General features: G+C 44.1%; 1 protein-coding gene across 2 annotated transcripts in view; it reads right to left on the bottom strand.

The window, feature by feature from the left end:
• The window catches only part of LOC111967493 (kelch domain-containing protein 8A), a 22976-nt gene extending 3349 nt beyond the window's left edge, over positions 1-19627 (bottom strand). The window contains exons 1-8 of one of the 2 annotated variants that reach the window (XR_011480335.1): positions 19298-19627; positions 10385-10798; positions 10008-10218; positions 9681-9845; positions 9236-9454; positions 1692-1793; positions 1437-1585; positions 64-603 (exon numbers count right to left, since the gene is read on the bottom strand). Coding sequence is in view for 1 of the 2 variants with exons in the window: in XM_024147221.2 (XP_024002989.1) it covers positions 550-603; positions 1437-1585; positions 1692-1793; positions 9236-9454; positions 9681-9845; positions 10008-10218; positions 10385-10549 (1065 nt within the window). In the remaining variant the exon portion in view is untranslated. Of the gene's footprint in view, positions 1-50; positions 604-1436; positions 1586-1691; positions 1794-9235; positions 9455-9680; positions 9846-10007; positions 10219-10384; positions 10799-19297 lie in introns of those variants that run through there. The other variant, XM_024147221.2, reaches the window with a different exon arrangement.
• Between the last annotated feature and the right edge of the window lie 3564 nt (positions 19628-23191).

Below are 23191 nucleotides of genomic sequence, written 5' to 3'. Positions count from 1 at the left end.
ACCTACAGGACTGTAGCTCTCAGAAACAGGTGGAGTGAACTACAGAACAGGGTTGGAGTGAACCTACAGGACTGTAGCTCTCCAGGAACAGGGTTGGAGTGAACCTACAGGACGGTAGCTCTCCAGGAACAGGGTTGGAGAGCCTTGCCCTAAAGGGATATCACACACACAGTGCAGAGGAATCTTCTCATTACTAAAACTCGTATATATAACTTATTTACAGAGAAAACCAGCTCCTCGTCTGTGTAGAGTATATTTGGATGCTGTGAGTCAGTATGGTTATTATTGGGATCAATTCTGTGTGTGGGATCTAATCTGTGTTTGTTTGAGTGTGTATAGACAACCCAGCAGAGAGCAATGTTCTGTGTTTGTGGCATGACTTCCCCTTCCTTACTATTCTGCTGTAGATCTTTGGAAAATATTGCACTTGTCCAAGACCAGCAGCCATTCTGAAAAGCACTGGAGCCACTGATCTTGAATAGAATGTTCCAGGAATCTTCTTGCTGTCTTCCTGCTGTCTATCATCATGTAAGGGACATGTCCTTGAGCCTACAGACACTCCTCCTCTTTCACGTACAGGATCTCATGGGCTGAACTAGGGACCTTATAGACAGACAGAGACAGATAGTCAAAAAACAAGTGTGTGTAACGGTGACGAACTCCATTCCGTACAAATCTGTGGAGGAAAGTTGAAATAACGGACCCCTCTGACACTGTACRTTAAATTGTGACGTGTTATGACGTAACGCACAGCACGCACAATGCAACTCATTCTGTGTCTTACAGCCTCTCTCCACCAGGTGTAGCGCTTCTCTCGCAGATTAAAAACAAGAAAGGGACAGGGACAGGGACAGGGACAGGGACAGGGACAGGGACAGGGACAGGGACAGGGTAAGTGGGGATATCTAGTCATTTTTTGCTTCATCACTTGCAAGCCATCATGACTCTCAAAGCCACTGTTAACTTCTGAAGATAACTTTAGCGGTGCCCTAAAAACCAGATTCAAATTCGACACAAACCTTCAAATAGGTATGTAATGACATATTATATAAACTCTTTATAGTGTTTTATTTACATTTTAGAGGTGATAAGTTGGACAGATCGGGTGAGAAAAGCCGTTTCCCCACACTACATATCTGTCCTTCTCACTATCACGCAATAGGTTTTGCTTCCCCACCCGCCATTTTTAAAAAGACCCGACGGAGCTCATTGCCATATGGAATCATGCGGAGATGGGCATCATGRAGGTCTCGTCATTGATTTTGTTGGAAAGGGGAGAAATTGTGCTCTACAATGGTATTGATATTACAGTTGATCTGGAAGTATTACATTTTTTGGGCGCTAAAATAAGGTCAATTGTACAGACCAGCGCGATGTACAAAAGTGAATTAGTTAACGTTATGTGTGTGACAACATGCAGAGCAATATTCCAGCACCTGGTTAACTCCTCCAACCACCAGCAGGCGGTCCCTGATGACGATGGAGGAGGCGGAGCATCGTGGCATTGCCATAGGAACCAGTCTCTCCCACTTCCTCTTCTGAGGGTGGAAGGCTTCCACCGTGTCGAGAACTGAGGGTTGGTGACCTGGGGACCACACCCAGCCATCACACGTTGTCAAGACCAACTAGGTGTCAACAAAAACACACATATACAGGCACATATACACACACATTCACACTCCCTCCCTCACCAAGTCCTCCTGCTACAACCATCCTGCCCCTGAGGAAAGCTGAGGCGAAGTCAGCCCTCTTAGTCTTCATGGCCACCGTGTCCTCTGACTTCAGCCATGACCCTGGGGGGACAGGAGAGGATGATGTTAACATTTATGTGTGCAAGTGTCAACCACTTTTTAGTGGAGGCATTGAAGTGTTGTAAAATCCACTTTGACCACTGCATAAAACATTTTTCTTTGTTCTGCCAATTCTGCAAGCTACAATTTGGTGTTCTTGAATGCTGGTGGCATCACAACTCAGTAATACTGTGCGCACCATGAATACAAATGTCCTCGCACTCACATCTGGGCACAATGCACGCACACACACCAAACTATCAGGTCAGGGCCCAAGATATTGGAAATAAGAAGATAGAGACAATTTCACTTTGAAACCACCCAGTCGGAACATTTTAATTGCTTCAAAGGAGAAAAACAAGATATTTCCCTCCTGCAGTCTGGCAGGAGATGACCTTTGGAGTAAAATTGCATATTATTTACACTTCTACTTAGGCAAACACTTGTGCGGCTAAAGACAGTGAAACTATTTCAGAGAAACAGCAATTAGGGAGGATACACAGTACGTTTTTCAAGTACTCTTTTTAAGCTTTTATGTTGTGCCTCATCTGTCTGTAGGAAGTTAAGTATTTCTGGCATCACAATCAGCTCCACAGCTCCACAGAGAGAGACAGAGGGAGAGAGAGATTGAGAGACTACAAGAGAGAGAAACTGAACCAGCAGATAAAAGCACTGTGTTAATAAAGTGTTTTGATGCCAGCCCAGACTTGAACTTGAAAGGGAATAAGGCAGAGCACAGCTGGCGACGGGCACACTCCTCTGCCAAGGCCTTTGTTGTTGAAGTGGTGGCTGGCTGGCACTCTCAGGGGTTTCCTCTAAATAACTTTTTAAAACATATCATATTCAGCAGTAAGTAAGTTCCCTTCAGATTTAGAGTGAGGGGAACACACTAACACACTAGCAGGAAGACAGATCAGAGAGTTTAGTTGCTCTACTACAGATAGCTAAACTAGCAGGGACTGGAGATATTATAGTAAGTGGTGCAGTTAATGTACAGCACCAGTCAAACGTTTAGATACACCTACTTATTCAAGGGTTTTTCTTCATGTTTTACTATTTTCTACATTGTAGAATAATAGTGAAGACATCAAAACTATGAAATAACACATATGGATTCATGTAGTAACCAAAAAAGTGTTAAACAAGATTCTTCAAGGTCGCCAGTCTTTGCCTTGATGACAACTTTGCACACTCATTCTCTCAACCAGCTTCATGAGGTAGTCACCTAGAATGCATTTCAATAACAGGTATTTCTTGTTAAAAGTTAAATAGTGGAATTTCTTCCCTTCTTAATGCATTTGAGCCAATCAGTTGTGTTGTGACAAGGTAGGGTTGGTATACAGAAGATAGCCCTATTTGGTAAAAGACCAAGTCCATATTATGGCAAGAACAGCTCAAATAAGCAAAGAGAAATGGCCGTCCATCATTACTTTAAGACATGAAGGTCAGTCAATACGGAAAATGCCAAGAACTTTGAAAGTTTCTACAAGTGCAGTCGCAAAAACAATCAAGCACTATGATGAAACTGGCTCTCATGAGGAACGCCACAGGAAAGGAAGACCCAGAGTTACCTCTGCTGCAGAAGATAAGTTCATTAGAGTTAACTGCACTTCAGATTGCAGCCCAAATAAATGCTTCACAGAGTTCAAGTAATAGACACACCTCAACATCAACAGTTCAGAGGAGACTGCATGAATCAGGCCTTCATGGTCAAATTTCTGCAAAGAAACCACTACTAAAGGACACCAATAATAAATAGAGACTTGCTTGGGCCAAGAAACACAAGCAATGGACATTAGACCGGTGGAAATCTGTCCTTTGGTCTAATGAGTCCAAATTTGAGATTTTTGGTTCCAACCGCYGTGTCTTTGTGAGATGCAGAGTAGGTGAACAGATGATCTCTGCATGTGTGGTTTCCACCGTGAAGCATGAAGGAGGAGGTGTGATGGTGTGGAGGTGCTTTGCTGGTGACACTGTCTGTGATTTATTTAGAATTCAAGGCACACTTAACCAGCATGGCTACCACAGCCTTCTGGAGCGATATACCATCTCATCTTGTATGCCCTAGTGGGACTATCATTTGTTTTTCAACAGGACAATGACCCAATACCTCCAGGCAGTGTAAGGGCTATTTGACCAAGGAGAGTGATGGAGTGCTGCATCAGATGACCTGGCCTCCACAATCCCCCGACCTCAACCCAATTGAAATGGGTTGGACCGCAGAGTGAAGGAAAATCAGCCAACAAGTGCTCAGCATATGTGGGAAAAGCATTCCAGGTGAAGCTGGTTGAGAGAATGCCAAGAGTGTGAAACGTTGTCATCAAGGCAAAGTGTGGCTACTTTGAAGAATCTCAAATTTAAAATATATTTGGAATTGTTKAACACTTTTTTTGTTACTACATGATTYCATATGGTATTTCATAGTTTTCATGTCTTAAGTGTTATTCTACAATGTAGAAAATAGTAMAAATAAAGAAAAACCCTGGAATGAGCAGGTGTGTCCAAACATTTGACTGGTACTGTATGTGCTGGGCCATATGGGAGTGTGTATGGGTGTGATGTGTTTTCTACAATTCTGTAGAGAGTCTTTGGTAGTCAGGGGTTCCCTTTCAGTCAGTCAACTTCGGGTACAACATACAATGGGCAGTCGCACTCTTGCAACTTCGGTTGAAGGATCTACAATCACGCCTGACAAGACCAATGAAATCCGCACCTCGCTGGAAGGCTCGCCTTTCACAGGTGATAATCATGAGGCTCGGATTCATTACTTCAAGCCCCCAGTCATGCGGTTATAGCATTTCTCTGAAAGATACAAACAATCTATGTGTAGTTTGTCTCGGCTTGTAGCACGCTCAGGTGGCCCCTCGCTCCAACCAGTCTGTGGGCACATTTTAAACGTACTGCGTACAAACTCACTTGAGGAAGCTTGGAATTACAGATGGCAACTTTCCTTTCCTGGATGCCGGTACCTTGGCTGGGACCAAGGTGCAGAAAGCAGGAGATGGATTGGCTGGACGGAGCAAATGTCTTGTCTGCATTGGAATGGGGTATGCGGTGGCTGCCTGAGCCCAACCCATCTCCTGTGTGCTCTGTCACCGGTTAGGGGAGGCTACTCGAAGAGAGAGGGCGGCCAGATCTGGTGCTACGTGGACTTTCGAGACCTGGCTAGCTAAACGAGTACTGCATAGGCAAGCTAGCTATTACCAGCTATTACTGCCTCCTCATGATGGAGTTGCTGGGGCAGCTCTCTTGTTTAGTATACGTTGTGTTAAGTTGCTTGGTTATTCTAAACGGACTGTGCTGTGGTCAAAAAGGTTAGCTAGCCTATCTTATGCTAAAAAGCCTCCTGGCTAACTTTGGCTAGCATTCTTAACTTCCAGGAGTGAAACTCACTAGCTTTCCCTCTGCGTTATGGAAACACAAAGTTCCTTGAGTTGGAGGGAGTGAAGGAAACGGGGTTTGGGTGCATCTCAGATGAAAAAGCAGCCTCCCGAGCACTTGGCTGGGGTAACCCCCAAAGCGAGAGGCCTTGGCACGGGTTTGAGTGACCAGTGCGCCCCTCCACCAAAACATTACTGTGACAACAGTGCCCCATGTTTGGCAAACGGGGTATTACGTCAGCCGTTGCCGAAGCCCCCTGTGCTGTAAAGAGGCCAGGCTTTATGCAGGCTATACAGTCTCACGGAAGCACAACGTATGTTGGAAGCTTGGCCATGTTTAATGCTGCCCCCTTTGTTACCCCGCCTTCCACAGTATTCACAGCGTTCAAGGGGAATATCAATCTCCCCAGGGTGAGTGACAAGATGGGACACTGTCCACAAGGGGGCGCCCCTCCCCCATAGRTGGCTCATTACTGTGATTAATTGCTGATTCCTGTCTGTAGCTCACTAGTCCCTATGAGGTGTCTAGTGATACAGGTTATGGGCTCTGTAGKCGTTTAGTTGTTGGTAGCGGAGTCGCGGGAACGAGGAGGGTTGGACACGACCGTGCTATTATCCCACACACTGGGGTCTCTGGGGTTCATATGAGCCCCCAAATGAGCTGTCTGTTAAAATAGAAAGGGTCACTGTTTCAGAGCTGTCTGTCCCATTCCCAGYTRGGTTACAAGGCGCTTTGTCGCCAATACCTATGACTRGTCGGTAGGGTAACCTCCATGATAATGTTTTTTTTCTGGGTCTATTTTTAATGCATGCGGTCCAGCGCTGGGTGYCAACCGGTTACCGGCACGCATCTTACCGYCTAAACCAATGAGGGTATGTCACTGGTCACCGGACCCAGAGTGGGCCGATCGGTAGGCAAACCTTGGCACATAAAYACAGTTTTTTCAAYAGAGTTCCACAGTGTTCACCATTGTTWAAAGTGTTTCCTCCTGTATGTGAGTTAGATGAAAAGTCTTCCTTCTCCAAGTTCAGACACACGGCCGTCAAGAGTGGTGCGAATGGAAGAAGAACCAATCTCTCCCAGTCACTTCAGATAACACTTCACAGGATTCTCACTGTCTGCTCCAACCAATGGCTGGCATGTGCAGTGTCGCCCTGGATCATGTGAACAGTGATGTCAGGGTACAGGCTACAATTGGTTGTGCGTCCCCCACACTTCTGCAGCGTCGTCATGTCGACTGTTCCCGAGGCCTCAGTGCCCGTTTTGAGGGAGGAAATATACTCCATCTCCAGAAGCAGGCAATCTGAGTGGTTCCTGTGTCGAAGATATGGGACTGCTGGTACTCCTGGTTACRAAAAGGGGACTTTGTGTCTCATTCTAGAGAATGTGCCCTCAACAAGCATCTCCAGAATCTACAAACAGAATGTTCACGAGCCGCCKGCTATTACAGCGATTGACTGRTGGGAGCTACTGTCCCGTATTCAGTCTCTAGGCTTCATAAGAAACTAGAAAAAGARCTGTCTGACTCAGTGCATTCTGTTTCTGGGTCTCGAGCTAGACTCACGGACGGTGTYCGGGTTCCGGCTCTGCTTAGCCAAATTTTGTCTGGGTCACAGGGCGTTTTCACCAGTGCCTGCTGGGGATGATGGCTTCTGTGATGGAAGTTGTTCCTATGGGCCTAATCTGATGGCTAGGGGTTTACCTCTGAATGTTATTGCTACCATTCAGTCTGCAAGGACGCCCTCCACGAGAGGGCTGTATGCGTATAAGTGACAAGCGTTTGAGCTCTGGTGCCAAGATAAAGGACTTTTCACTGCTCTGTGAGGGGCATACTTATGTTCTTATAGGGGCTTTACAAGCATTCTCCACTTTAAAAGTGTACATGTCCGCTGTATCRGCGTGTCATGTGRGAATTGATGGAACCTCACCGGGGGCTCACCCCCTGGTGGTGTGGTTCCTGAAAGGTGTACGTCGTCTCGGTATTGTGTGTAGATTGATGAGGGAAAAAAATCRAATGAATCCATTTTAAAATAAGGCTGTAACGTAACAAAATGTGGGAAAAGTATAGGGGTCTGAAGAGCAACTGAGGTTACATGCCCTGTGTTCGGTGCTTTACGCAGGTACATTGAACAGACACAGGATATCCGGTTATGTGATCAACGTTTTGTCTGTTTTGCTAATCCAGCTCGCGGCAGGGCGCTCTCTAAACAGCGCCTCTCCCACTGGATTATGGATATCTTTTGTGAGGTTTTATCTCTTGGATGTCACTTCTCCCAGTATAGCTGTTCTTACGGCTGGGACAGGGGAAAGTCACGAGGCAGCGCGCCATGTGCTCAACACCCAGACTGATGCATCTGGCGGGGTCAGTTCAGTTCTGCCATGTGCCGTTTAATTTAGTATCCTTTGGGGTCAGCTTGGTACGTGATTATATTTCTCCATAGTACAGCGTTTCTCAAACTTAGACCTGGGCACTGGGTGCTGATTTTTTTTGCTATTTTGCACACTGATTTTCAGTCAACATTCTCTAAAGACATTAAAGAATGGATAAGTATAGCAATGACTGCGATACAGGGTATAATATCCCAGATTCCCTGTGTGTGAGTTGTAGACTCTGTGGGGAAAGGAAGATAATAAAGCAATCTGTTTCTGAATCCTGTAATTTAAACACCCTCCCTCCTCACTGTAGCTCATCTCCCATCTCATCTCCACTTAGATTAGATTGAGCCGGAGAGTGGGTGGTGAATTTGAGGTCTTATTTTTCTTGGTGTGTGTTGTGTTTGTGTGTGTGGTGTGATGTTGTTGGTGGTGTGTGTGTGGTACGTGTCGTTGATGTAAGTTGTGTAATGTTGGGTGATGTGCTGGTGTTGTGTTGTGTCGAATGTCGTCGTGTTGCTGAAGTGGTAGAGCGACTGGTGAGGCATGTAAATCGCAAAATTGATCCAAGCCAGCTAGTTCAGATTCTGGAATAACACAGACAGGCAGAAAGCCACGCGGGCCGCCCGTGAACAGTTCCCATCTGCGAGGTGGTTAGATTAATATTCCAGACTCCTACTCCTCGCTTCTCTCTTTTCATTTGCCTGTCTTACGTTTTAGGAAAAAATCAAATTCAACATAATCAACTGCCTTTTGTCACAAATATACCATCTCGAACCACTGTCTTTGAACAATAATACTTATTCGCGATCTATTGTATAAACTTGGTGTGTATTTGAAACCAGTATCAAGAATCCAGTAATCGATTGACGTGTTATTTTGCTTCCATAGGTTACTATTTGCTCAATTTTGAAATATTTCAGCTTATTTCGGTCAGATATCTGTGTAAGATGAAGACCAACGTAAAAAGTACTGCCAATTCATAGCCTTGGGTTCTCCAAGGAATAATGATAAAGGTATCTATGTCAGTGAATGGCATGCTAATGCATGTCCAAGCAGGGAGGTTCATCATAGCTTTTTGTATTAACAATTTGCAGTAGAATTGCAAATTTTAATTTAGGGGGTAAAATGAAATTCATGTCTATGGATGACTGTCTGACAGTGGCACCGTTTAAAATGTACATATAGGAAGGAGAAAAGCACTAACAGATCACTATTAACAAGCCACACACACTCATCCACACGAGCCATACTACTACACATCACACGACATACCGATATCATCATCCAAACTCATCAACACACACCCACACTAACAACGACACCACAATCGCCCCACACACAGGCACCACACGACACACACATCACCACAACACACACACACACAACACCACACAACACCCATTAGAAATGAAGCTGTAAATCTGTTTTAATCCCATGCGATTGATGAGGATTCGACAAACAACTCACAGGATTAAACATAACAGGACTAAACAACCATGTAATTGTGTTGTAAATTCTACATGTAGAGAGTGATGTCTTTCTCCTAACTCTCTCTCAGATTTGCAGTGTGGCTTTTAAAATAGAATAGAGTAGAATAGTAGTGGAATAGGACTTTATTGTCTTCCTGGAGAAGGAAATCAGTGCACTTACATGTGTGTTTGTGTGTGTGTGTTCTTGGTGGTTTATACCCTGGTTAGTATCAAAGATGTTGACGTTCTTGGTGAATTTGGAGCTCTGGTGGCCTCCTCCCTTCCTCAGCCCCCCCAGCAGACACAGCCTCCCCRAACTGTCCCAGAACATGCCCCCGTACGAACGTTTGCACGGCATGTTGGGTAGTGTAGTCCAGGAGCGTGTCTCTGAGTCGTATACCTCGAAGACCTTCAACGTGCGTTTACACTGACGCCCACCTAGAGAGAACACACACACTTAGTATACTCTGCGGGCGCTGATGATGTGGACGTCAATTATGGCAGCCCCCCGCACCTCTCTGATTCAGAGGGGTTGGGTTAAATGCGGAAGACACATTTCGGTTGAATGCATTCAGTTGTGCAACTGACTAGGTATTGCCTTTCCTCCTTCCCATTACACATGCAAACTTTCAAACATGCACACACACACACACCCTTTCCCTACCTGCCACGTAGATCTTGTTGCCCAGCAGGTGTGCGGTAGCGTCATACCGCGGTGTGGGCATAGGGGGCAGTAGTGCCCACACGTCCTTCCTCATGTCATACTGCTGCAGTATACTACGGGGGAGCAGGTCTGCACCCATACCCCCTACAGCCAACGCACGTCCATCTACAGAGAGGTGAGAGAGAGACAGAGAGACAAAGACAGAGAGAGGGGGGTAGAGAGAGAGGAGGGAGGGGATGAGGTAAAAACTGAGCCAAAAACATGTTTCTGGTCATGTATAGAATGTGCAACTAACTATGAACAGTGAGTAACCCCCACCCTACACACCTTTCACAATGATGGCCACCCCCATCAGTGCTTCTCTGAGGGCGCTCCTCTTCCTCCACCTCCCCTCCTCTGTGTTGTACACCTCTACCACCTTCAGAGGGCGCTGGTCATCCCCTACACCGCCCACCACCAGGATCTGCTTGCCCAGCACCGCCACGGCCGTACCCGCCCGAGGGGTGGGCATGGGGGGAAGGCTCAGCCACCGATCCCCCTGATAACAACAATCAATAAAGTGTAATTACATGGTTGTTTAGTCCTGTTATGTTTGAACTGTGTGTGTTCTTTGTTTAATCCTGTGTGTGTGTGTGTGTGTGTGTGTGTGTGTGTGTGTGTGTGTGTGTGTGTGTGTGTGTGTGTGTGTGTGTGCGCCAACCTACCTCTGGAGAGTAGAGTTCCAGGGCTGGGGAGGGCCTCCCTGCAGCATCACAGCCCCCCAGCATGTACATCTGCCCCCCCACCTCTGCCAGGGAGTGGTAGACACGCCCGCTGGGCAGCCGAGCCAGGCTCTGCCAGTGGAACTCCAAGGCCGAGGGCACAGACATCTATATCTCGGCCCAGGGAGGGGAAGGGTTGCTGGGGGAGAGGTGAGGGTGAAGTGGGTCCAGGGAACCAGAGGGAGATGGACAGGGTTTGCACCCCGGGGTATAGAGCCGTGTCTTGGGGAAGAGCTAAGAAAGTGATGTTGTCAGGAGATCCAGTGACCCAGGTGGAAAGATAGGAGGTAAAGCAAGGTCCGCAAAGCTCAGGCAGAGGCTCTTCCACTGGAGTTGACAACTGGCTCAGACTGGGTCCTGCAGGAAATGAGAGAGAAGGATGGTTAGTATGGAACAGGAAGAACATAAAGAGTCCTTATCTAATTTCCCACTGACTCATAATATGGTCATTGAGCAGATGCTTCTAATCAAAGCAACCTACAGCCAGTGGCGATCTGTCATTCACTTGTTTTTTGGCTTGCCTGTTTTGCATGTTATTTTGGCATTAATACGAGTCACATATCAGTTTGCAAACAATGTAAAAAAAAATGTATATATAATTGAGTTAATAAAGCCGCATACAAACATGGTCTCTTTKTTGTTTTCTTGAGTAAGGCAGCTCCAAATTGCAGGTGTTTTAGCCTAGCTCTGTGCTTTCTATGGTGGTGGGGCAAGCCAGCAGAAAATACGGAGCGTTGCGCCGTGATTGGCTCAGTGTTCTGTCACTCATGGGGACACTACGTCACCGCCAACTCTAAGGGTAGAGCTATAAAATTCTAGCCCCTTGGGTGCTGCCATAGAGTTACATTAGAAGTGCCCATCCAAGAAGGCTCAAGGTCATTGGCCACAGATAAAATGATGCCAAATCACGTTATATGTACAGTAGCTTTGATTGAACTGATCATGTCAACATCATACTTTCAAAATCTTAGCAGTCATCATCATGAATCAAGTCGACAATCTACTGGCAAATCCTTTCTAATCCTTGTCATATGAAGAGAAATAATGAAGAGAAATTATAGATAAAACGTATCGGTGCTCATCGGCCATTGGACATAAACATTACACAAGTTGGAAATCGCAAATTCAACAATGAGTGATTTGGAAGGAATCAGTGACAGTGGCTAACTGCAAGGATTGCATAGCAATCACTAGCCTGCTATTCAGTGGAGTGGCTGTGTGGTCCCAAATCTGGGATTTAGGGGCTCTTTTCCAAGTTTAAAATGATAAACATTCAACATTACCCATCCTGTCAATGAAGCATGATTTGTGCTGCGCTCAAAACAACTGTTAACTCGGAACTGTGAAAACTTGACTTCAGTGAGTTCAAGACAACTGGAAAGTCCGGAATATACAGCTCCGACTGGGAAAATACGTTTTGAACGGTCATCCAACTCGGAAATATAAATCCGGCCTCTTTCTAGAGCTACGACCTAAAGATCAATGACGTCATCATGATTCGCCTTGTTTTTTTTCAGAGTTCCCAGTTTTTTTTAAAGCACCATAAATCCAAAGAATGCCAGACTCTAATGACTAAATTTGTCCACGAAGGACCGCTGCGCCACCTTCCTGTTCAAGTGAGCACAGCAAAACTAGGTAAGTCCAAAAATGTATTGAATGCTGCTGCATAAATGATGTAATATGCCAGGGAGATATGTATACTGTAGCTAAGAAAGTAATACTATGTGTATGTTATGTAGTAAGATGTTAGTAGCCCATGTGCCTCACCCTAATAATTTGGTCCCTTTACCCCTCTTAATTTCACCTACTTTTCTGACTTGGTGGTGCACATGTAGCCTATAACCTGTTTTAGAGAAATGTAATCATTGAATATTGTAAGAGCTTTCATTGTCTGCTTATATACCCCCTTYATTTATCCTACGGTTCTGACTTGGTATACAGGGAGAACACTGTAAGAACGGCCCATGTTCTGAATTCTGTCGCTTTCCATTTCAAAAGTGCTAAACAAATAGTTATATTGACTACGTCCGTCCTAGCTCACTCATTAATGTCTTAATCGAAATTACGGATTGCCTCTTATCCGCTTGTCGTCCCCTTATGCCATAGTTTGTACATCTCAGTTGTCATTAGAAACCACATTTATTTAAGCAAGTCAGCCATATCAGCTATGTTTTTTTAAGAGGAAGTAAATGAGGCTGAATGAACTGTTTCGCTGCCAGACAAGGCTGCTGTTGGTACAGCTTTATGTAGGCCCTAACAGTTTGTGGGCACCGTTTATCACCGTTATAGTGAGATTAATGTATTGTTTAGTGTTGTGTTGTGGCTTTGCTGGCACGCATCCCACTTGTTATTTTTTTGGCCCCACCAACATTTCCATGCTAAAATTGCCACTGCCTACAGCTATTTACCTTTGAATAGATTGGATGTTCACTCAAACATAATTGGTCACTCAAACACAATTGACTTACTTCAGTACAAATTTGTGTGGGTTTGGCACATTCAACAACGGAAGTTTAGTTCGTCTCTCCATCCATTTTCACTGTTTGACCACAATGCACTATATTCCCTAAAGAGTTCCCACTACTGTCAAAGTGTGTATATGCAGTAGACAGATTCTTTGTCTCTCTGTCTCTCCCTCATCCCTCCTTCTGTCTTTTGTCTGCCCACACCCCCCTCTCTCTCTTCTGTGTCTCTCTCTCTCTCTCTCTCTCTCTCTCTCTTCTCCTCTCTTCTCTCTCTCTTCTCTCTCTCTCTCTCTCTCTCTCTCTCTCTCGTCTCTCTTTCTCTCTCTCTCTCTCTCTCCCTCTCCTCTCTCTCTCTCCTCTCCTCTTCTCCTCTCTCTCTCTCTTTCTCTCTCTCTCTCTCTCTCTCTCTCTCTCTCTCTTCCTCTCTCTCTCTCTCTCTCTCTCCTTATCTCCTTCATCCCTCCTCCTCTCTTGTCAGGCTGTCATACCTTTCTTCCAATCGCAAACAGACAAATAAAAGGAAGAGAGAGAATAAAGAGAGACACTTCTTTAGAATATTTTTTATTCTCTTTGGAACATTTGAGTGCAGGGATGGGTTACCATAGAAACAGTGACATGTTTTGTTGTGAGGGTACAGAGTTCCACCCAGTCAGTATATTGTTTGGTTTGGTTTTAATAATGGATTAAAGAAAAGCATAACAGCAAATAAAAGCTGTGGTGTTTTTCTCCACTATGACCCAGGCAGGCAGAGTCTTGTTAGCGAGGCAGGATTGCTTTCTCCTGTTGTGCCTTGCAGAGCATATTAATTGCAATCTGTAACCGATTTTGCTTCACCACATCTTTCTTTAATTAACTGCTTGAACATTTTGAGATCAACAGAAGTTCCACCAGCACCCACGTAAGTCGTTCACAATCAGCATGCATCTCTTTCCAAACTTTTAATTAGTTAGTCTCCCTCGGCTCGTTCCCTTTATATCCACAAATTGGCCCCTCGTACAGCAGTGCTTACAGCAGGTACAGCAGTTCCAACAACAGTGGTCATGCTGGTTGGGTTTATATAAACGGACACCCAGGAGAGCCACTCAATGCTAGGGCCGTAAAACTGCTGCTCTAACGTTGTCATCAAATCCAATTCAATGCAGTACAAACACAGTACAATACGGCTTTATTCCACTCATACAAGGCTGTCCACACTAAGGTGGATGATTCACTTACTTCCAACACAGTACAATAGCGGTGCTGGCCCCATGAGACCCAGTCCCAGACAGAGACGAGATCCAGATATAAACAAACCTACCTTAGAACTGTTCATGTAGTACCTTTTAATACACTACTCCTGACTGCAGTTCTACACTAGTGTTTTACCAGCCTGGGGACTTGCTATACAGCAGTATACTGCTTACGCTATTATTCTTTGTTTACAGAGTTACAGCACAGTACAGTGCAAGAAGGTAGTCTATCACAGCGTCATACCACCCTGCAGGCTACCATTACTGCTTAGAACTATTTGAAGACCCAGAGCAAGAGAAACATTCTCTCGACAGGGCCAAATATAGGAATTAGAAAATCTCATGCTCATGTTTCATCACTACAAAAGCTGTATCAAGGAATGTCAGTGTTCGTCTATTCCCTCTCACTCGGTTCCGCCTGCATTCATTAGTATCCGCAATGCTCTCCTGCTTTCTGATAATAGAAAATGTGTTTTCAATGAAAACGATGACAAGAACAACAACCTAGATGTTTGGTTTAAATGTCTCCACTGTTAGCTTGAGGCAATAACTTTCAATACTTGTTGTTGTACAGTATGTATGTTCACACACAGAAACACACTGACTTACTTTGACAGCCACGGACTTTCAGCTACATCTTCCCATTTGTATCAGCAGCGGACACACAAACAGCAAACCAATAACAATGAGAAATGCATCTCTTGGAGCTACTGTACCCAATGAAGGGCAGTGGTCACCAACCCTGTTCCTGGACACCTACAGGGTGTGCAGGCTTTTGTTACAGCCCATCACTAACACACAGCAATTCAGCTAATCAAGGCCCTGCAGTTGATTAGTAGAATCAGGCGTGTTAGTGGTGCTAGATTAAAGGACCAAGGTTGGACCAGCTGATATAAGGCTGTTGGCTGAGGCCAGGCCACTAAGTGATTATCCACATGACTAATTATATCTAACAGCTCATTTTCTCTCTCTCACTCAGGGGGTTTGACCTGATGAGCCTTGGGTCAATACACAATGGCAATGATGAGAGGAGGCCAAGTCAGCTCTCTCTATCTCTGTCTCTCTCTCTCTCTCTCTGCTGTTTATACAGTAACTTACTGGCAGCCAGTTACCTGTAAATTACTGTAAARAATGTATGGTAACTTAATATACTTTCTTACAGTTATAGTTACTTACAGGTAACTGGCTGCTAGTAAACACAACAGGATATTTGTTTTTGCAATGTAGAATCAGGCGCTGTCTGTCTCGCCCTCCTGGCATCGCACGTGTGTTTGTGTATGTGTGTGTGTCTGTGTGCTGTCTGTGTGTGAGTAAATGTGCTCTCTCGCTCGCATGCTTTTCGGTAAACAGCTGCTGTAAAAGCAGACCAATCGTTTCCATAGCAACCCAGCAGCATGCATACAGGCAGCACAAGCGGCTGCAAGGCGGAATGACCAAGAGGTGATGATGTCACAATGAGAGCTGAGAATATCAAAAGCTGAGACAGAATGACACCCTATCTGCCAAATAACAGACCACTGTAGACTAGAACATGTCCCTATAAATGAATATAAGGCCCGACACCCGTACAAACAATAAGCTAATATTCCTTTTTAATTATAAGATAGGTGCATTTGTCCTATTTCACACATATACAAGTGTGTATTATAAGCATGTGAATTGTATATTATTTTTGCATATCATATACCCCCTGTTGCACCCTCAGAGAGTGAGGTCAAGGCCAGGGATCAGCCATTATTGACAGCAACCCTGGAGCAATTAGGGTTATGTGCTTTTAGTTTTTATGCGCATAAAATGTGGATAAAAATCTCCAAACGTCCTTGTGTAATTGATTTGTATATAAATGCAGTATGTATAGTGTAATGGTTGTTTATTGATTTGTTCATGCAGGGCTCATCTGTGAAAGAGACTGTGGTGTCAGCATGACTCCCTGCTCTGTTATTCAGACCATTGGACTGTATACTCAATCAGACATACTGCTTTTAAAATGCTAGTAAAACTAAGTGCATGCTCTTCAACCGATTGCTGCCCGCACCCTCGCGCCCGACTAGCATCACTGCTCTGGACGGTTCTGACCTAGAATATGTGGACAACTACAAATACCTAGGTCTCTGGTTAGACTGTAAACTCTCCTTCTAGACTCACATTAAGCATCTCCAATCCAAAATTAAATCTAGAATCGGCTTCCTATTTCACAACAAAGCCTCCTTCACTCATGCCGCCAAACATACCCTCGTAAAACTGACTATCCTACCAATCCTTGACTTCCGCGATGTCATTTACAAAATAGCCCCAACACTCTACTCAGCAAACTGGATGTAGTCTATCACAGTGCCATCCGTTTTATCACCAAAGCCACATATACTACTCACCACTGCGACCTCTATGCTCTCGTTGGCTGGCCCTCACTACATATCTGTCGCCAAACCCACTGGCTCCAGGTCATCTATAAGTCTTTGCTAGGTAAAGCCCCGCCTTATCTCAGCTCACTGGTCACCATAGCAACACCCACCCGTAGCACGCGCTCCAGCAGGTACATTGCACTGGTCATCCCCAAAGCCAACACTTMCTTTGGCCTCCTTTCCTTCCAGTTCTCTGCTACCAATGACTGGAACGAATTACAAARATCTCTGAAGCTGGAGTCTTATATCTCCTTCTCTAACTTTAAGCATCAGCTGTCTGAGCAGCTTACCGATCACTGTACCTGTACACAGCCAATCTGTGAATAGCACACCCGACTACCTCATCCCCATATTATTACTTACCCTCTTGCTCTTTGCACCCCAGTATCTCTACTGGCACATCATCATCTGCACATATATCACTCCAGTATTAATGCTAAATTGTAATTATTTTTGCCTCTATGGCCTATTTATTGCCCACCTCCCTACTCTTCTACATTTACACACACTGTACATAGATCTTTYTATTTYTCTTTTGCGTTATTGACTGTACGTTTGTTTATGTGTAACTCTGTGTTGTTTTTGTCGCACTGCTATGCTTTATCTTGGCCAGGTCGCAGTTGTAAATGAGAACTTGTTTTCAACTGGCCTACCTGGTTAAATAAAGGTGAAATAATAAAAAATAAAAAAAATAAACACTGCAGGCTTACTGCACTGTACATTACTCCTGCAAACACACACATACACACTTGGACACACACACAGACACTCAGTCAGTACACTGGCTGCTGGGTGGGAGAACCATTAGAAATGCCAATGTGGCAGCCTGGAAAAGGCATGAGCGCAGAAAGAGAGAGGGCAAAGAGCGAGAGTAAAGCGAGTGGGAAAGAAGGAAAGAGAGACGAGGGGAGTATTTAGTAGGAGTGGGATAAAAGAGGGAGTATTAAGGTAGATAATGAGAGTGAGATGACTGAGAGAGCAATAAAGGGATGGAAGAACAAGTAGAGGTATTGATGGTAGTTCTATTACAGAGGGGAGCCAGGGACACAGTACCCCCTATAGGATTTTATACTTAATTACTACTACTGTGTGTATGTGAGTGTGTGTGTGTCTGTGTGTGTATGTGAGTGTGTGTGTTTTTATGTGTGTGTGTGTGTGTGTGTGTTTCTATGAGTGTGTGTGTGTGTTTCTATGAGTGTGTTTGTGTGTGTGTGTGTGTGTGTGTGTGTGTGGGTGTGTGTGGGGGTGTGTGTGTGTGTGTGTGTGTGTGTGTGTGTGTGTGTGTCTGTGTGTGTGTGTGTGTGTGTGTGTGTGAAAGAGAGGGGGAATAAGGGGAAAGAAAGAGACCCTACAGGACCAGTCTGACTATTTCTCCTCTGTCAGCAGAACGTGACTCTCTTGGGTCACTCTCTGCTGTGCTGACTGGGCCAGCGAGATGGAGACAAAAAGAGAGAGGGGTGAGGGGGAAGGGTACTGCCAAGGCTCCCAGCAGTGAGAGGTAGCAGACTGACAGGCCAAACTCCAGAGCTGCTAACTTTGGCAGAGTGGTCGTGGGCCTCAGTCTTCTGTTTGTACAAGCAATAAGAGTTACCCAGAGCAGCTCTACAATGGCCTCAAAATTGTTTGTATTTATTTAGCATGAACCACAAGGTTCTCCATGCACAATGCACAGGTCCATTGATTTATAGGGCATTCATGACTGTAGGTAATTAATAGATGCTAAGAGGAGTGGAGGATGGAGAGAAGAAGTAAAGAGAGGACAGGATTTCAGTCTGTATTCAGCGTCCCAGTGTCCCAGATCTCCCAGCCTTGCTACTAGCTGTATAGCGTGTGTTTGGGTTGGGGGTTACACAGCCAGCCAGTCAGCATACAAATGACCTTTCAGACTGAAAATGGCATGAGTCATTATTATTAATTCTCCTTTTCAGCATCATTCTCCTTATCACTACCAAGAGTACAGTCATGACCAACAACACCAACCTCATCACTACTACCACAATCATCACAATCATCATCATCATCATCATCATCATCATCATCTTACCACTTGTAAAAATAACAAGTTAGAACTGGAAAAGAGATAATAGGTGTAGCACAATTAATAATAGGTTAATAGTATGTATCGTACACTTATCTGTGATTTATTGAGGTGCACTCACCAGCATGGTCACATAAACTAGCTGTAACATAGTACATGGAAATACAGGAAATTAAAATGAGTATATGTTACTTTTGGTATGGGTACATAAGACAGAAGGTTAATTAAGGCAAAAGATAAAGTAGGTAGGTTGGTCGGGATGGATGGATGGATGGATGATGGGCGGATGATGGGCGGGCGTATAACGTCTAGCAACCCAAACTTTGCAACTACTTAGCATGTTAGCTCTCCTAACCTTAACCCTAACCTTAACCTTAACCCCTAACTCCTAGCCTAGCTAAGGTTGGCTAACGTTAGTGTTAGCCACGTAGCCACCTACCTAACGTTAGCCACAACACATTGGAATTCGTAACATATCATACGAAATGGATGATCGACGTCCACAAATTAATACAAACCATACCAAACATAACATATCATACTAATTGGAGTGTCCGGATTCACGTTTACTATGTTAAGTCTACACCTGAGTCCAGGTTGCACACACACACACACACACACACACTGGCCCCAGAAAAGTTGAACACAAAGCGGACACGGCGCTTGCAATGACAGGTCGGTCACATTAAGCGATAATATTTCAAATAATCCTTCTCACTTACTTTCCCTATCATCACGCTGTCCGATTTCTCCCAGATATTCTCTCCGTTGGCGTCTTTGCTGGGAAGGCTGAGAGATGGAGAGAAGCTTCAGTGCAATAAGCCACCCGACAAATAGACACTCCCTCCTTCCTCTCTTCTCGCTGGTTTAGCAGTGTGTTTTCGCAGTAAAACAGGCACTGGTAGTACCGCACTCTAAAAATGTATGTTCAAATAAGCCCAACCACTTCCATCCTTCGTCATTATGTGGGTCACACTTGAAATATGAATTTCTGCTTTCACCGTAGCCTACTGGTTGTCATTCTTACATGAATTGTGGAATACGAAGGGTCGGCCGCTGTGCCATGCCGATAAACCACATCGCACTCTGACACACGCTGACACACTTTTTACACCTTTTAATTGTAGGCCTAACAGCCATTTTTCATACAAAGAAAATCACTGAAATGTATTTCCCTTCATAAATATTTTATAAGTGAGTACATACAGCGCGTGGCGATTTTAGCATGTACATCTTGGTGGGGCAAACACATCATTTTTGGGGGATGCATGCCAGCAAAGCCACTACACAACACTAAACAATACATTCATTAATTGCACTATAAGGGCGATAAACGGTGCCCACAAACTGTTAGGGCCTACATAAAGCTGTCCCAACAGCAGAGCTTTCTTTTCAGCACCATGGAGTGAATCCTTACCACTGTTACACCTSGCTATCAGCTGAGCCTTGACTTGCAGCGAAACAGTTCATTCATTTACTACCTTTTTAAAAAACATAGCTGATATGGCGGACTTGCTTAAACAAATGTGATTTCTACTGACAGTTGATATGCACAAACTATAGCATAAGGGAACGACGAGCAGATAAAAGGCAATCCATAATTTCGATTAAGACATTAATGAGCGAGCTAGGATGGATGTAGTYAATATAACTATTTGTTCAGCACTTTTGAAATGGACACTGACATAATTCAGAACATGGGCAGTTCTTACACTATTCTCCCTGTACACCAAGTCAGAACCATAGGATAAATAAAGGGGGCAATATTCAAYGATTACATTTCTCTAAAAACAGACTATAGGCTACATGTGCACCACCAAGTCAGAACAGTAGCCTACGTTATGAGGGGAAAAGGGACCAAATTATTAGGGTGAGGCACATGGGCTACTAACAACTTACTACACAACATACACTTAGTTTTACTTTCTTAGCTACAGTATACATATCTCCCTGGCATATTACATAATTTATGTAGCAGCATACAAGACATACAAGCCCTAGGCCTATTTTTGGACTCACCTTGTTGTGCTGTGCTCACTTGAACAGGAAGGTGGCACGGCGGTCCTTCTTGTGGGATTTTTTGTTGTTGTCATCAAACAACTGGGAACTCCGAAAAAAAACAAGGTTGAATCATGATGTTAGTGATCTTCAGGTCGGAGCTCTAGAAAGAGGCCTGACTTCCTGACTTGGAATTCCGAGTTGGATGACCAGCTTGCAGTTAGTCACTGATTCCTTCCAAACCACTCATTGTTGAATTTGCAATTTCCAATCTGTTGTTTAATGTTTATGTCCAATGGCCGATGAGCAATGATACATTTTATATATCATTTCTCTTCATGTGACAAGGATGAAAAGGATTTGCCAGTAGATTGTCGACTTGATTCATGATGATGACTGCTTGTCTAGCTTGCTAGCTAAGATTTTGAAAGTATGACGTTGACATGATCAGTCCAATCAAAGCTATGGTAGATATAACGTGATTTGATGTAATTTAATCTGTGGCAATGACCTTGAGCCCTCTTGGATGGGTACTTCTAATGTAAATTCATGGCATCACCCAAGGCGCTTGAATTTTCTAGCTCTCCCTGTAGAATTTGTGGTGACGTATTGTCCCCATGAGTGACAGAACACTGAGCCATTCACGGCGCAACTAGAGAACATTACCAACCCCTACACTCCGTATTTTCCGCTGGCTGCTCCATGACCATAGAAAGCACAGAGCTATGCTGAAACACCTGCATTTTGGAGCTGCCTTACGCAAGAATGCAAAAAAGAGACCATATTTGTATGCGGCTTTATTAACTCAATGACACGTATTAATGCCAAAATAACATGCAAAACAGGCAAAAAAGAAAGTCATATATACAGTACCAGTCAAAAGTTTGGACACACCTACTCATTCAAGGGTTTTTCATTTTTTTAAACTATTTTCTACATTGTAGAATAATACTGAAGACATCAAAACTATAAAATAACACATATGGAATCATGTAGTAACCAAAAAAGAGTCAAACAAATCAAAATATATTTTAGATTTTAGATTCTTCAAAGTAGCCACCCTTTGCCTTGATGACAACTTTGCACACTCTTGGCATTCTGTCAACCAGCTTCACCTGAAATGCTTTTCCAACAATCTTGAAAGAGTTCCTACATATGCTGAGCACTTGTTGGCTGCTTTTCCTTCACTCTGCGGTCCAACTCATCCCAAACCATCTCAATTGGGTTGAGGTTGGGTGATTGTGGAGGCCAGGTCATCTTGTGCAGCACTCCATCCCTCTCCGTCTTGGTCAAATAGCCCATACACAGCCTGGAGGTGTGTTGGGTCATTGTCCTGTTGAAAAACAAATGATAGTCCCATAAAGCCCAAACCAGATGGGATGGTGTATCGCTGCAGAATGCTGTGGTAGCCATGCTGGTTAAGTGTGCCTTGAATTTGAAATAAATCACCATCAGTGTCACCAGCAAAGCACCCCCCACACCATCACACCTCCTCCTCCATGCTTCACGGTGGAAACCACACATGTGGAGATYATCTGTTCACCTACTTTGCGTCTCACGAAGACACCGAGGTTGGAAACAAAAATCTCAAATTTGGACTCATTTGACCAAAGGACAGATTTCCACCGGTCTAATGTCCATTGCTTGTGTTTCTTGGCCCAAGCAAGTCTCTACTTCTTATTGGTGTCCTTTAGTAGTGTTTTTTTTGCAGCAATTTGACCATGAAGGCCTGATTCATGCAGTCTCCTCTGAACAGTTGATGTTGAGATGTGTCCGTTACATTTCTGAGTCTGGTAACTCTAAAGAACTTATTATCTGCAGCAGAGGTAACTCTGGGTCTTCCTTTCCTGTGGCGGTCCTTATTAGTGCCAGTTTCATCATAGAGCTTGATGGATTTTGTGACTGCACTTGAAGAAACGTTCAACGTTTTTGAAATTTTCCGGATTGACTGACCTTCATGTCTTAATGTAAGGATGGACTTTTGTTTCTCTTTGCTTATTTGAGCTGTTCTTGCCATAATATGGATGTGGTCTTTCGGGCTATCTTCTGTATACCACCCCTACCTTGTCACAACACAATTGATTGGCTCAAGAAGGAAAGAAGGAAAGACACAAATGAACTTTTAACAAGGCACACCTTTTAATTGAAATTCATTCCAGGTGACTACATCATGAAGCTGGTTGAGAGAATGCCAAGAATGTGCAACGCTGTCATCAAGGCAAAGGGTAGCTACTTTGAAGACTCTCAAATATCAAATATATTTTGATTTGTTTAACACTTTTTTGGTAACTACATGATTCCATATGTGTTATTTCATAGTTTTTATGTCTTCACTATTATTCTACAATGTAGAAATTAGTAAAAAAACAAAAACAGGAAAACCCTTGAATGAGTAGGTGTGTCCAAACTTTTGACTGGTACTGTGTACATATATTACTATCCATAACACTACTTGGCCCCAACAGATCTTACACCAGGCCATCGGCCTGGGAGGCTAGAATCCCTTCTCTCAAAACCCCTTGTAGTTTTTCTGCATTAAAATCTCTGAAAATTCTCTCTGCTGCTGCTACTACCAATTCAATATTTTTGGATTTCCTGTGCAGTGTTCTACAATGTAG

The sequence above is a fragment of the Salvelinus sp. IW2-2015 genome, linkage group LG1, assembly GCF_002910315.2.
Source record: "Salvelinus sp. IW2-2015 linkage group LG1, ASM291031v2, whole genome shotgun sequence".
In the NCBI taxonomy this organism is placed as follows: domain Eukaryota; kingdom Metazoa; phylum Chordata; class Actinopteri; order Salmoniformes; family Salmonidae; genus Salvelinus; species Salvelinus sp. IW2-2015.
This window is presented reverse-complemented; position numbering and strand designations above follow the sequence as displayed.